This window comes from Nerophis lumbriciformis, linkage group LG05, assembly GCF_033978685.3.
Source record: "Nerophis lumbriciformis linkage group LG05, RoL_Nlum_v2.1, whole genome shotgun sequence".
Taxonomy (NCBI): Eukaryota; Metazoa; Chordata; class Actinopteri; order Syngnathiformes; family Syngnathidae; genus Nerophis; species Nerophis lumbriciformis.
Window position 1 is genome coordinate 53,912,730 of NC_084552.2, and position 16,270 is coordinate 53,928,999.

The 16,270-nt window shown below is 39.0% G+C and overlaps 1 protein-coding gene across 5 annotated transcripts in view; it reads left to right on the forward strand.

Annotated features, from left to right (window-relative positions):
- Positions 1–6,159, forward strand: part of syt1a (synaptotagmin Ia) — a 216,083-nt gene extending 209,924 nt beyond the window's left edge. For all 5 annotated transcript variants that reach the window (XM_061959648.1, XM_061959646.1, XM_061959650.1 and 2 more), the window contains one exon: positions 4,541–6,159. In XM_061959648.1, the coding sequence (XP_061815632.1) occupies positions 4,541–4,747 (207 nt within the window). In that variant the 3' untranslated portion in view covers positions 4,748–6,159. The remainder of the gene's footprint in view (positions 1–4,540) is intronic.
- Positions 6,160–16,270: the final 10,111 nt, after the last annotated feature.

The window sequence follows — 16,270 nt, forward strand, 5'->3', positions numbered from 1 at the left end:
GATTTTATTGTTGTGATTTTGTACGGTGTCCTTCAGTGCCCAGAAAGGCGCCTTATAAATAAAATGTATTATTATTATTATTACTCGTCGTCGCCATGTCTCTTCTTCTGCTTCGTCTTCTTTGTCTTCTGTTCTGATTGCCGCGCTTGACTTCGAGGTGTAACCGTTATTATTGTCCGGCCGGAAACGGCGCCCAGTGAATGATGGTGCAGCAATATTGTTGTCCGGGTGGAAGTCGGGAGAAATTCGTGAGAATGGTTGTCCCGGGAGATTTTCGGGAGGGGCACTGAAATTCGGGACTCTCCCGGGAAAATCGGGAGGGTTGGCAAGTATGATGCATGCACGCTGCTAATTGGACTCTTTCATCCTCAACGTCTGGACTGCATCCTGGCTTTTCAAGCAATCCTTAGATTTTAATCGTCTCTGAGGATGTGTGGTAATCACGCGCCGCTAATTGGCCTTTTGCTCGTTACCGCGCGTTTTCACCAGGTTATGTTTTGATATCACATCTTTGAAAACAGAAATAAGGCACGCAGGTTATCAGTAAGAGACTGCGGTTGCCTAGGTAACCCTCCATTATACTGTCTTAAGATTGATTGAAATCCAGAGGAGGTTAAGCAGCATTTATGCTTCTGAGTCTTGGCGCCAGTTTACACTCCAGGATTGCCAAATTATGCACAGCCTTGCAAACTTTGTCCAATCCCCGCACAATTGAGGGAGCATTGGTATCATGCAGGACCATGTTTCAAACCCCGCATTGAAAAGCTGTGCACTACAAAGCGTGCTCATTGCAGCAATTAATCCTGACTTCCTCATTTTGGTCAAAATGAAATCAGCACAAATATTTTTATTCTATTTAATTTTTTGTTAGTGTTTTTTTATATTAGGTTCCAAAAGTAATGTTGCTGATCAATTTGAATTTATTATTATTTATTACGTTAATTTAATTGTATTTTTCAGTATCAAATGGTTCAAGTCAGTCAAACATTTTTTTTTTTAATTTCAGGCAAATTGATGCACTTTAAATATTTTCTGTTACAGACTAATAAACAATGGTAATAAAGTTATTTTTTTGTTTTCCTTGTATTTATTTCTTTTTCAATGTTATGTTTTCTTTAATGCTAATAAGGATACTGTGTGATGCAGAGGTGTACTTATAACAATTTTAATAGACAAATGATACTATTATAGTTGTAACGGAGAGTGGGAGGGAGGCGCGTAATGTTTTCATCTTCCAAGGAGGGGCGTAACAGAAAACAATTGAGAACCATATTGCTGCCTAAAACAGCATATTTGCCAATATAATTAGTAATTAATATAATTAGTATAAAATAATTACAGTTGCATATTACAAAGTCCCCAAGCGTGTAAGAAGGTATCCAGTAAGAAACGTGTTCGCATCAGTCAACTTACTGCGTCATAATCTTCAAAGTATTGTGGCCACTTGGTGTCACCTGAGATCGGGAGGTTGTGAGTTCAAACCCCGGCCGAGTCAATCAATCAATGTTTATTTATATAGCCCTAAATCACAAGTGTCTCAAAGGGCTGCACAAGCCACAACGACATCCTCGGTACAGAGCCCACATAAGGGCAAGGAAAAACTCACCCCAGTGGGACGTCGATGTGAATGACTATGAGAAACCTTGGAGAGGACCGCATATGTGGGTAACCCCAGTCATACCAAAGACTATCAAAATGGGACCCATTACCTCCTTGCTTGGCACTTAGCATCAAGGGTTGAAATTGGGGGTTAAATCACCACACACACCTCCCGAAATCGGAGGTCTCAAGGTTGGCAAGTATGAAAAGATAGTAAGTAAGTTAAGTAAATTTTATTTATAAAGTGCTTTTCACAGATAAAATCACAAAGCGCTGTACAAAACATAGGTAAAGTAAAACAACAATTCCATTTAAAACAACAGGGGCAACATCATAAAAAGATGCACAAAAGAGCACAAAAAGAGGGCAAATAGTAGCAATATAAATATAACATGTATGTAATATTTACATATTATATATACAGTATATAATATATACAATATATAAGAAATCCCAATTACCATGTACAATATTACAGTATATGTAACAGCTGCAGCAAAAAAAAGGGCAGCATAAAAAAAAGAGTCGATCCAGCAGAAAATAGACATGATAAACAAAGCCTCTCAGCAGAGAACTTTGTATCAGAACCCCGACCATGAAACCACCGCATAATCCAAGCTTTAGTCCTGTGTTGCAGTACCGTTTTTGTTCCACCTGGGGCGCCAGTGAGACATGAAACACAACCCAGGAACAACGTTCCCTCTAAAATGCGCGCCTGCGCAATTGCGCACTGCTCAAGCGTCCTCTGCGCACAGCCAATATATGCCGCGCACCAAATCAAACCCCATCTGAATTCTAAACAAAATAAACACATAATTTATTCTGTGTAATTTTGCAATGCAACTCTGAGTGACAACAAGCGGCCCTAACGGTGTTCGTCAACACCGTTCAATTATTGTAACGTCTATCGAGATGTTTCGAGGACAGGAATTATATCGATCACTTTATTGAGCAAAACTGTTTATATTCGGCCATAACCACACCAAAAACATGAGTAAAAAACTTCTATCTCGAAAAACTAGTCATTTTCTGCCGTACAAAGCAGGCCAAAAGCAACTTTTCATCTGTCACCAACACGCATACCACTAAGCCACTAGTGCGTTTATGGCCACACAAAAAGTCGGACAACTCAAATACCACACAAAGTTACACTATGACTCCTCAGTCATACGCAGAGGTGGGTAGAGTAGCCAGAAATTGTACTCAAGTAAGAGTACTGTTACTTTAGAGATTTATTACTCAAGTAAAAGTAAGGAGTAGTCACCCAAATATTTACTTGAGTAAAAGTAAAAAGTATGTTGTGAAAAAACTACTCAAGTACTGAGTAACTGATGAGTAACATACACACACATATCATATATATATATATATATATATATATATATATATATATATATATATACACACACACACACTTATATATATATATATATACACACATATATACAGTATATAATTTATATTTATTTATTTTGCCGTTTTTGTTTACATGTTAAAGGTGTTTTAATGAATATACATGCATGTTTAACACATATAGATTCCTTTCTTTCATGAAGACAAGAATATAAGTTGGTGTATTACCTGATTCTGATGACTTGCATTGATTGGAATCAGACAGCAGTGCTGATAGCGTCCACGTTTTCAAATGGAGGAGGAAAAAAGTTCCTCCTTTCTGTCTAATACCACATGAAAGTGGTTGGTTTTTGGCATTTTATTTGTCCAGCTTCCATATTCGTTTTTATACACTTTACAAGAAATACATTGGCGGCAAACTCCGTAGCTTGCTAGCTTGTTTGCGCAGGCTTTCGGAGACTCTTATTTTGAAAGCGCAGTCGCGATGGAGCGGCACTTTTATTGTGAAGACAGGAACTGTGCAGTCAGTCTTTAGGCTTTTGACGGGATGTACGGTTGAAATAAAAAAAGGGTCTTTTTTCCTTCACACTTTTGATTGGTTGATTGAAACTTTTATTAGCAGATTGCACAGTACAGTACATATTCCGTACAATTGACCACTAAATGGTAACACCCCAATAAGTTTTTCAACTTGTTTAAGTCAGGTCATGTGACCGCCTGGCTCTGTTTGATTGGTCCAACGTCACCAGTGACTGCATCTGATTGGTGGAACGGAGTGAACGTCACCAGTGACTGTATTTGTTGAAACGCAGGCACTATGACAAACCAAAACAAACAAAGCGTGCATTAACAGATCGATAAAAATTAGTAGCGAGTAGCGAGCTGAATGTAGATAAAAGTAGCGGAGTAAAAGTAGCGTTTCTTCTCTATAAATATACTCAAGTAAAAGTAAAAGTATGTTGCATTAAAACTACTCTTAGAAGTACAATTTATCCCAAAAGTTACTCAAGTAGATGTAACGGAGTAAATGTAGCGTGTTACTACCCACCTCTGGTCATACGTGTGCTTATTCTACTGTCATTTATTATTAATGTTAATTTATTGATATTAATCATGGAATGCTGTTACTAGAGAAAGTTACAGGAATGCACACTTCATCCTATGCTTATATTTAATTGTGCAACATGAAGATGTTTAAAGGGAACTAAATGTGATCTCTGAAAGGGGTACAAATGATTTCCAAAGCAGGACCCCCACCCAGACATATTGTACAATACTAATCCATAGCTTATGAAAAACAAGATTTGTTTTATTTTCATTACAAGTGGGCCAAATCACTAATATTATAAAATAATCTCATGAAAATGACTCCTCTCATTTGAGTGTTATTATAAAAGATAGGTTTGAGACAGGTGTGCTGCTGGTATTGCCACGTGTGATGTTGCTCACATGTGCTCCGCTGAATGCTCAGGGAGTTTTTGTGTTTGCTCACACACATGAACAATTAGAGGGAACATTGCCCAGGATGAACAATTAGAGGGAACATTGCCCAGGAAGTGACTGCTTCCTCGCTTCTCCCAACCCGCAGAAAGTGCAAGTGGTGATCACCGTTCTGGACTACGACAAAATCGGCAAGAACGACGCCATCGGCAAAGTCTTCGTGGGCCTCAACAGCTCGGGCACGGAGCTGCGCCACTGGTCCGACATGCTGGCCAACCCGCGGAGACCCATCGCCCAGTGGCACGTGCTGAAGCCCGAGGAGGAAGTGGACGCCCAGCTGTCCACCAAGAAATAGGCAGGCCCCGCCCCCCCCTCCACGCTCCTGCCTTGTAGTACTTTAGCCAGTCTGTGTAAATACCTCAGTGATACATACGTGTTGGCCCCGCCCTCCTCTCTCCTCCATCTTTCGTTCCATCAGGGTCTCTTTTGGCGTTTTCCTCTGTTAGCCCCGCCCCCTCCCGTCCCTCCCGGTCCTTCTTCCAAGCAATATGAGGTGTATAGATAGCGCATGACTGAAAGAACATGTACATATACGTATGCACACACCATGATTTCTAGTTGACGTGTTTCTATGTCGTTTCCTAATCTGTGCATATCTGGCTGTTTTTAATCCGATTTTAAAGCATATAAAGCACCGCCAACGTTACGTGAAGCCAGGATTTCAAATATAACCGATCATCTTCTTCTTCTTCTTCTTCTTCTTCTTCTTCTTCTTACGACGATACGACCGCATTCCACCAGATGACAAAAACAAGGTAAAGGAGGAAGCGAGCGGACCACACAAGAAGGCCATTAACTGCTTGGGTTCTCCACAAGCACACGACTTCCTGTCACTTTTTTCTACTTCCTGTCGGGCGCCGTCACCTTTGACCCCGGCTCCACCCGAGTGATTAAAGCACCAAGCTGTCGCCATCGTGTCTTTAACGCTCTTCTTTCTCGCCAACAGTGTGCATCGTCTCTTTTAACGATCTTTGCTACGACCCGCTTTTTTGCCTTCCGCCAATCAATCGGAGAAAAAAGGAAAAAAAAAGTAGAGATGTCCGATAATATCGGACTGCCGATATTATCGGCCGATAAATGCTTTAAAATGTAATATCGGAAATTATCGGTATCGGTTTCAAAAAGTAAAATGTATGACTTTTTAAAACGCCGCTGTACAGAGCGCCAATAAACCTTAAAGGCACTGCCTTTGCGTGCCGGCCCAGTCACATAATATCTACGGCTTTTCACACACACAAGTGAATGCAAGGGACACTTGCCACACTGAGGGTGGCCGTATAAACAACTTTAACACTGTTACCTAGGCCACTACTCAGTGGCCTAGTGGTTAGAGTGTCCGCTCTGAGATCGGTAGGCTGTGAGTTCAAACCCCGGCCGAGTCATACCAAAGACTATAAAAATGGGACCCATTACCTCCCACTCAGCATCAAGGGTTGGAATTGGGGGTTAAATCACCAAAAATGATTCCCGGGCGTGGCACCGCTGCTGCCCACTGCTCCCCTCACCTCCCAGGGGGTGAACAAGGGGATGGGTCAAATGCAGAGGACAAATTTCACCACACCTAGTGTGTGTGTGACAATCATTGGTACTTTAACTTAACTACAAATATGCACCACACTGTGAACCCACACCAAACAAGAATGACAAACACATTTCGGGAGAACATCCGCACCGTAACACAACATAACAAATACCCAGAATCCCTTGCAGCACTAACTCTTCCGGGACGCTGCAATATACACCCCCCCGCTGCTGTTCATGTTAAAAATAAAAAAAAATGCACTTTGCGACTTCAATAATAAATATGGCAGTGCCATGTTGGCATTTTTTTCCATAACTTGAGTTGATTTATTTTGGAAAACCTTGTTACATTGTTTAATGCATCCACCGGGGCATCACAACAAAATTAGGCAAAATTATGTGTTAATTCATTCACATTGTATATATCGGTATCGGTTGAATTGAATTGAATTATTTATTTCAAACCTGCACAGTACAACAACACACTTTTTTTTTTTTTTTACATTTGGGCAGAGACATTTATGCAAGGCTTGAAAAGGGGTTGGATGAAGCAAATGCTTATAATATCCCAACCCCTCTCACTCATTCCACATTTAACATAAACAATAAAATACAAGAACAATACTATACAAACAAAAACAAGAAAAGCTCCTGTTCACTAACAATACAATGTTACTATGAGACAAGACAAGACGAGACAAAACACACACACACACACACACACATGCCCAAACACTCTCTGTTGATATCGGAATCGGTATTAAGAGTTGGACAATATCGGCAAAAAAGCCATTATCGGACATCTCTAAAAAAAAGTATTTCCGGCTAATTGAAACACTGCCAGGTGCTCGTCGGGCAGCGCCGCCATGTTTTACTGCCACTTGTTCCACTGACATGGCCGCCGATTTGCACTCTTCTCTGTTCGCTTCTTCTGCGTTGTCGTCCACACCGCCGGGCTTCTCGGAGCGTTCTCGCGTTTACTTCAGTTCCTGCCGTGCCTCATCTTCCTGTCGCCGTTGTTTCGGGAATGAGCCGGCGGCGGTTCTTTTAAAGACTTAATTGGCGCCTGAAAGCGAAGCGAGCGTAGGAGTTAATGGTCCGCGGCGTCCTTTACTACGCCTCCAATTAGGGAACCCACGGAATCTGCGAGGAAGCGCTTGCTGGCTCGAGGAGGACTTTGTAGATGTTTTCAATGTTCTTGTGTAGTTGATATAATGAACAAGCTACTTGTCATTCCATCCCAGCGTTGTGTGTCACTGTGATGCCGTGTGTGCGTAGACTTCTGACTAGCTAGCACAAGCAGTCTGTTCCGTAGTGATGTCGTAGCGTTTGACGCCATTCTCCCCACCCCCGAGAGCGAGAGCACTGTGCAATATGTACGTGTGTGTGCGTGGGTGTGTGCGCGTGTGTGTGTGCGTGCGCGTGTGTGTTCAGGCCGTCGTCTTCGCCACAACAGAAAACTGGAACTGGAGTCTAGATTCCAGAGGGCCGAGGAAGCAGCACACGTAGATTTCCTGTTTGTTTTCCTTCTCGCACACTGATTCCAGCACGGGAAGTTTCAGGGAGTGAAAGACCCTTAAAGGCAGTGTACATATTTACATAAAGCTCTCTAATGTATATGTAGAATAAATATCAAGTGATAATCTATGATATATTAGCCATCATCCCTCTTCTTTTCTATTTGACATTACAACGTTGAATGTACAGTACGGACTGTGTTGGTGTTACTTTTCAAGTGATGTACTTTGCACTTTTATTTTGTAAAAAAAAAAAAAGAGTCTATTACTTTCCTTTTTTCTTTTTTTTTTTTTACTTCCTTTGGATCATTTTGAGTGCAGCTGCATTCTCTGCCCCTTTTGACTCGACCGAGAGCAGCAAAGTGTGAGAGACAATTGGTTGAAATATTCAAAATGTGCACAAATGAGAGGACGCAGGGACGGACTGGCAGTGCAGGACTTCTTGTGTGTGGTGGGAGGATTGTGGGGGGGGGGATACCAAAATAAAAGCCATTTAACTGCACTGCAACACAAAGCTCCTCTTCTGACAATTCCCTACCAAAGTATGCACGGAAAAACTTAGCAACATTCCCTGTCGAGCTCCAAATTCCTGCCAAGCTGCCCTTTGGGAAAGCAAAGCTGTGTAAAGTGTAGAAGGATCCTAGTTGCCTTTGTGTGTATCAACTGCCTGCTTGACTTTTTGCTGTTCTGTAAACTTGTAAAACTCTTTGGGCTCTTTTCTCCCACCGTCGTCACCACAATTTGCCATGTTCGACCTTCATTTTGGATTGTTTCTTTCCTTTTTTACATTCTTTTTGACCATGTTTTCCAGTTGCGTTACACTTTGTGTAGTGATTCACGCTGTGGAGTTTTCTGACTGTTGTTATATAACTTCATATACACAAATGATCAATAAAAATGTTTTATTTCCTGTTGATACAGAAACTGTGCATCTTTTGTTGTCATTCTGCAGCTGATGACAAAACCGTCAATGCATTAAGAAACAAACATACATAGTACATAGCAGAGGTGTGGACTCGAGTCACATGACTTGGACTCGAGTCAGACTCGAGTCATGAATTTGATGACTTTAGACTCGACTTGACAAAATGTAAAAAGACTTGCAACTCGACTTAGACTTTAACATCAATGACTTGTGACTTCACTTGGACTTGAGCCTTTTGAATTGACATGACTTGCTACTTTCCCCAAAACCCAAAGATGAAAAAGTTATTCGGGAGCGCTCCGTATTTTTCATTGTGTACTTGTCTATCAGCGTTGCGTGTGTCAGCTGGTGTGGTCTCAGTACAACAGCCAATCAAATTAGATCTACTTTGTTTTCATCACACAGCATTCATCCAATCAAATTGCAGGACAACCAACGAAGAAGACATGTCCAAACCACACGCCAGTGAACAAAAAATGATACCTAAAATAATTTTGTTTGGGTATAAAAATTACGAGGTGGTCAACACAAAACGGTTTGCCGTATGCAACACATGCGGTTCGAAAATTACTGATGGAGAGGCAACAACTTCCAACTTCGTCCGGCATTTGAAGTTGCACAAAGAACGGTAAGTTTTGAATGTAAGATAACGTTTATTGGCTAAGTAACGTGACTTTTATTTGCTGTGTAGTTAAATCAGTGAGGCTGTAAACTCACTGCTAACGTTATTGCAAACACGGGAATCTGTTGCAGTTCACTACCTTATTCATACTTTTTGTTCAGTGATTTTTTTTAAGCAGGGTTACGTTAGTCAATATATCACACGTAACGTTAGACGGCGGTCAGCAGCACCGCGTATTTTAGCCACCTAAAAAAAGACAAAAATAGTAAAATAAAGGTCAGTTAAAATGTATACTATATTATGAATATGTGTACCGTTTTAGCTAGCTTTCTGACATACTGTTGGTTGTTTACCTCAGTGGTCCCCAACCACCGGGCCGCGGCCCGGTACTGGTCCGTGGATCGATTGGTATCGGGCCGCACAAGAAATAATTTTTTTTTCTTTCTTTTTTTAATTAAATCAACATAAAAAACACAAGATACACTTACAAGTAGTGCACCAACCCAAAACAACTCTCTCCCCCCTTTTGTTCTGGGCATTGAACATGAAGACTCTTCCTTCACTGTTCCGATTGGCCATGAGAGTCTTGGCAGTGCCTGCCTCCAGTGCTCCAGTGGAGCGAGTTTTCAGCCATGGTGTCATCATACTACGCCCCCATCGTGCACAAATGACTGACAGACTCTTGACTAATTTGGTCTTTTGCAAATGCAATGCAGCATAGGGCCCTGACATATAAAAAGTACAACTTTTTTGTTATGTTCACGTATATGTCATGTTTTTTCAATGTTAACACTTTTGTACAAATAAGTACATTTGCACTTTATTTTTCAATGTGTTTGTTCTGTAAAGGAATGAGTTAATGTTTAAAATGTGCTAAAAAGTGCTATTATAAAGTGCAATGTCAGCACAATTTTCTTTCCTGCAATTTAAAATGCACTTATTTTAATAAATAAATACAGCGTTTGAAAAGCATACACAATCTGTGTTAATATATTAGTCTGTGGTTAAAAGGACTTGAAAGGACTCGAAACTCAAAATGCAGGACTTAGGACTTGACTTGAGACTTTCCAGTCTTGACTTTGGACTTGACTCGGGGCTTGCCTGTCTTGACTCGGGACTTGACTCGGACTTGAGGGCAAAGACTTGAGACTTACTTGTGACTTGCAAAACAATGACTTGGTACCACCTCTGGTACATAGAGGTGTGTATATGGATCAAAGCAAATCATTTGTGTGTATGGTGTCACGACTTGGACTATGGAGTTTTTGTTTTCCCAAGATGCAAGTGAATTTGGATCGGACATGGCTTGAAGGTGGGTACATGATTTATTTAAACACTATAACTACAAAAAAAAAGTACAAACGAAAAGCGCGCACAATGGCGGAGGTAAAAAAAACTTGGCGGATGAAAACAAAACTTGCACAAAGGCAGAAACTGAACACGAAATAAAAACACTTACTGTGGCATGGGACCGTGAACAGGGCTTGAAACGAGAGGATAGCAGGGTTAGAAAAGATATGACACCAGGACGAACAACAGAAAATGAAAAGCTTAAATAACACAGACATGATTAACAACAGGTGCGTGACTCAAAACAGGTGCGTGACATGACAGGTGAAACTAATGGGTAACTATGGTGACAAAACAAAACAAAAGTGCACAAAAAGTCCAAAAAACAAAACCGAACATGACTAAAACAAAACATGATCACACAGACATGACATATGGAGAGAAATACATCTTTTTATGCAAACAAAAAAATAGCAAACAAAACATGGATTGTGTGACACACTTGTCACTCCCAAGTTTTTTTTGGATGACATATATGTTGAGTAAAAAAAAAGGACCACCGAGACAGAGTAGTACTTGGCCAAGCTTTAGGAGACCAGCCCTTACAACGCAACCATAGCATCAACCAAGAGAGGTCTAAAAGTAAGACAAATGGAATTATCTCTCATAGTGAGAAGGCCCCTCCTCCCCCTTTACAGAGAGGGATGCACCCGCTGATAAGAAGAGGGACCGTGTCCTTCACGGAACGGAACTTGCTCAAACCTCCCTTTTGAGGAGTGATTCATCATGTTTGTGCAAGATACTGAACGCTGGAGGACCAAATGTGGAAATCAACAACAGATGATAAGGCAACAGAAGTATACCGGCCGCACGAACATCTCCAGAGTGTAAAAGTACCAATAGCATGATCACACAATACAATGTTATACTAAAGCATCAACATATATAAAAATACATGCGTTCTCCACAATTGGAAATGAAACAAATATTTTCAAACAAAAAAGGGATTTTAATTGTGTTTTTTTTAAATGTTTCAAACAAAAGAATGTTTTCTATCAAAATTAACATTTGCAAACAAAACATGGACTGGATATAAAAAATATATATCAATGAAGAAATAATAATTTGAACTTAGAAGAAATAATAATTTGAACTTAAAAAAAATATTGAAACAAAAAACGTAATAGATTTTTTTTTTAAAGTATGTTCATACAAAATATATATATATTTGCAATCAAAAAAGTTGATTTTAAATTCAAACAAATATTTTCAAACTAATAAAATGGATTTGAAATCCTTAAAGTACCGCGTGCAATCGTTTTTTTCTAGTTACAAGGGATAAGCGGTAGGAAATGGATGGATGGATAGTTACAAATATTTTTTTGTGGCCTCTGAACAATGATGGCGTGACCCAGGCCCGGCCCTAACCAATCTGGCGCCCTAGGCAAGATTTTAGGTGGCGCCCCCCCACATCGTCAGTGAAGTGTATATACTCACAAGAAACCGAATAGCTTTGTCTTTGACCTTTTTTTTTTTACTTACAACTATACCTAATATATAAAGGGGTGGACAAGTGACTATTACCTGCAGGGCAAACATTAGCTAACCAGAAGGCAATAACAATGTAAACAAAAAACACCTGCTTAAAAGATCTAATACAAATGTCCCTGAGGAATGTAAGGTGGGAGTACTGTAATTACCTAACGTTACATTATTATTTTCCATAACAATTTAGCCCACTCCACAATATTAACCCGACGTTAAAACAGAACTAGCTATTTATTGATTAGCAATTGCCGAATCATGTAACATTAGCTTAATGCTAAAAAGCCAGGTTACTATCACATTCTGTAACAGACAAATAATTTCATGTAGGCTATCGTTACCTACCTGCTACCTCTGTCTTTTCTCGTTTCTACTCCTCTTCTTTTCTCTTTTTTCTTCCTTGGGCACCTGACAGTTTTGGCCGTTTTGACATCTTGTGTTGAATTTTTTTGATGTGGTGACGTCCAAAAAGAGTCATGATACGGGAAGGGGGGGGGTGCGTAATGTTGTAACAAATAATATTTCTATTAAATAGGCTTTACTTTGCATTTTAATTAACGTGGGATTATTTTTTTGTATTTAGAAATAATAGTACCAACTTTTTTTTCTTTTCTTTTTTCTCCAACATTTGTGGCACTGGCGTGGCGCCCCCTGATGGACGGCGCCCTTAGCATTTGCCTATGCGGCCTATGCCACGGGCCGGTGTTGGCGTGACCATATATGGGCGTGACTGCTGGGTGGGGGCCATACTGACAAATTAAAATGTAATTTAAATGCAAATTAAAAGACTGTTAACACGGACCAGTTGTACAGGAAAGGACAGAGCAGGCTGTACTTCCTGAGGAGGCTGCACTCCTTCAACGTCTGTAAAAAAAAAACTCTTGTGGATGTACTACCAGTCTGTGGTTGCCAGTGTACTGTACTACATGGTAGTGTGCTGGGGGGGGCAGTACATCTAAGAAGGACAGCTCCAGACTGGAGAAACTGATCAGGTGGGTCGGTTCTACGATCGGAATAAAACTGGACTCAGTGGTGACGGTGGCAGAGAAGAGGACTGTGGAAAAACTAGTGAGCATCCTGGATGATGCCAGTCACCCTCTGCATACCGTTGTCAGTAGCCAGAGGGAGCCTGTTCAGTGCTAGACTGCTTCATCCCAAGTGCAGGACTAATAGACTCAAAAACTCCTTTGTCCCACACACCATTAGACTGTACAACTCCTCTCTGGGAGGGAGGGAGGGAGGGTACTATAGGATGACAGGGGATGCAAAACAATAATTTTTCATAACATGGTCACTACTGCCTAGTTCAGGGGTCGGCAACCCGCGGCTCTAGAGCCGCATGCGGCTCTTTAGCACCGCCCTAGTGGCTCTCTGGAGCTTTTTAAAAAAAATTATGAAAAATGGAAAAAGATGAGGGGGAAAAAAATTATTTTTTGTTTTAATATGGTTTCTGTAGGAGGACAAACATGACACAAGCCTCCCTAATTGTTACAAAGCACACTGTTTAAATTAAACATGCTTCACTGATTCGAGTATTTGGCGAGCGCCGTTTTGTCCTACTAATTTTGGCGGTCCTTGAACTCACCTTAGTTTGTTTACATGTATAACTTTCTCCGACTTTCTAGGACGTGTTTTATGCCACTTCTTTTTCTGTCTCATTTTGTCCACCAAACTTTTAATGTTGTGCATGAAAGGTGAGTTTTGTTGATGTTATTGACTTGTGTGGAGTGCTAATCAGACATATTTGGTCACTGCATGACTAAGCTAATCGATGCTAACATGCTATTTAGGCTAGCTATATGTACATATTGCATCATATTATGCCTCATTTGTAGCTACATTTGAGGTAATTTACTTTCATTTAAGTCCTCTTAATTAAATTTATATCTCATGACACACTATCTGTATGTAATATGGCTTTTAATTTTTTGCGGCTCCAGACAGATTTGTTTTTGTATTTTTGGTCCAATATGGCTCTTTCAACATTTTGGGTTGCCGACCCCTGGCCTAGTTTCTCTTGTTATATTCTTATTTTACTGTTATATTTTTATTCTCATTGTTGCTTTTTATTTGTATTCTATTGTAATATTTTTCTATTTTGTTTACATTTATACACCCATTATTTACCTTTTACATTTTAAATTCGACCTCAATTCTGTACACTGCTGCTGGAATTTTAATTTTCCCGAGGGAACTCTCCTGAAGGAATCAATAAAGTAATATCTATCTAACTATCTATCTGACAGATGAGGTTGGTTTTAAGTTGAGTAGTAACCAGATTTATGACCAAAAAATTATTTGTAAGCTAAATATTTTTTTATAAAAAAAAAAAATTACAATCCACTTTTTTGTTTGCGAATGTTTTTTTGTGTTTGAAATCGCAACGGTTGCATAAAAAGAAAAAAATATCTCCATAAATGTAGCGAACGTTTTTTTTTTTTTTACATAAGGCACATTGTAAAATCAAGCAAAACAACTTTGTTTTTTTGTTTTTTTTTGTAATGATATATTAAATTGCCAAGAATCTAATCTAATATATTATTATATATTAATACCAACATTATTTTAAATCGGTATTTTATATTTTTAGCTTGAAAGTTTCAGAATCAGAATCAGAAATACTTTATTAATCCCCGAGGGGAAATTACAATTTTTAGCACAATCCCATTCAAGATCATAAATAAATGATAAATGGGTTGTACTTGTATAGCGCTTTTCTACCTTCAAGGTACTCAAAGTGCTTTGACATTACTTCCACATTTACCCATTCACACACACATTCACACACTGATGGAGGGAGCTGCCATGCAAGGCGCTAACCAGCACCCATCAGGAGCAAGGGTGAAGTGTCTTGCTCAGGACACAACGGACATGACAAGGTTGGTACTAGGTGGGGATTGAACCAGGGACCCTCGAGTCGCGCACGGCCACTCTGCCACTGCGCCACGCCGACCATACATTTCACTAAAGCTGTGAAAGCGTTAGTGAAATGTATGTGTATATATGTGTACATAGACATATATACATGCATATATGTGTGTATATACACACACATACACTGTATATATACACAAATATACATATATACATACATATACATACACATATATACACATATATACATACATACATACATACATACATATATATATATACTGTGCATACATACATGTATGTGTATATATACACATATATACATATATAAACATACATATATACATACATACACATATATACATAGATATACATACACATATATACATATTTACATATATGTATATATATACACATGTATATATATATATATATATATATATATATATACATACATATATATATATATATATATATATATATATATATATATATGTGTATGTATGTGTGTATATATATTCTAGGGCTGCAACTAACGATTAATTTGATAATCGACAAATCTGTCGATTATTACTTCGATTAATCGATTAATAATCGGATAAAAGAAACAAACTACATTTCTATCCTTTCCAGTATTTTATTGAAAAAAACAGCATACTGGCACCATACTTATTTTGATTATTGTTTGTCAGCTGTTTGTACATGTTGCAGTTTATAAATAAAGGTTTATAAAAAAATTAAAAAAATGTTCTAAATAAAATAAAAATATTGCCTCTGCGCATGCGCATAGCATAGATCCAACGAATCGATGACTAAATTAATCGCCAACTATTTTTATAATCGATTTAATCGATTAGTTCTTGCAGCCCTAATATATTCACATATGTGTATATATATATATATATATATATATATATATATATATATATATATATATATATATATATATATATATACAGACAGGACAGGATCGCTGACGGGTCTGCCAACTTCCGGCGCCCCTTACAAAAAAGGTAAGATACAGGTAAACAATGGGGGCACTTTTTTTGTACTTGCTTTGATGTTTCATTATACAACCTTTGAGGAAAAAGTTAGACACCCCCTGGATTACAGCACCGAAATTGTTCACTACTGCTATCTAGTGGACATTAAGTAGAATACATGTCAATAACCCTGTAACACTGCTGCCATCTTGTGGTCATTAGGCATAATCGCATCTATGGACGTTAGCTGATTGATTGATCGAAACTTTTATTAGTAGAATTGACCACTAAATGGTAACACCCGAATAATTTTTTCAACTTGTTTAAGTCAGAGTCCACTTAAATTGATTCATGATACATATATATATACTATCAAATATATACTAACATCATAATACAGTCATCACACAAGATAATCATCAGAGTATATACATTGAATTATTTACATTATTTACATTATTTACAATCCGGGGTGTGGGATATGGAAGGGGGGGGGGGGGGGGGGTAGGTTTGGTTGGTATCAACACTTCTGTCATCAACA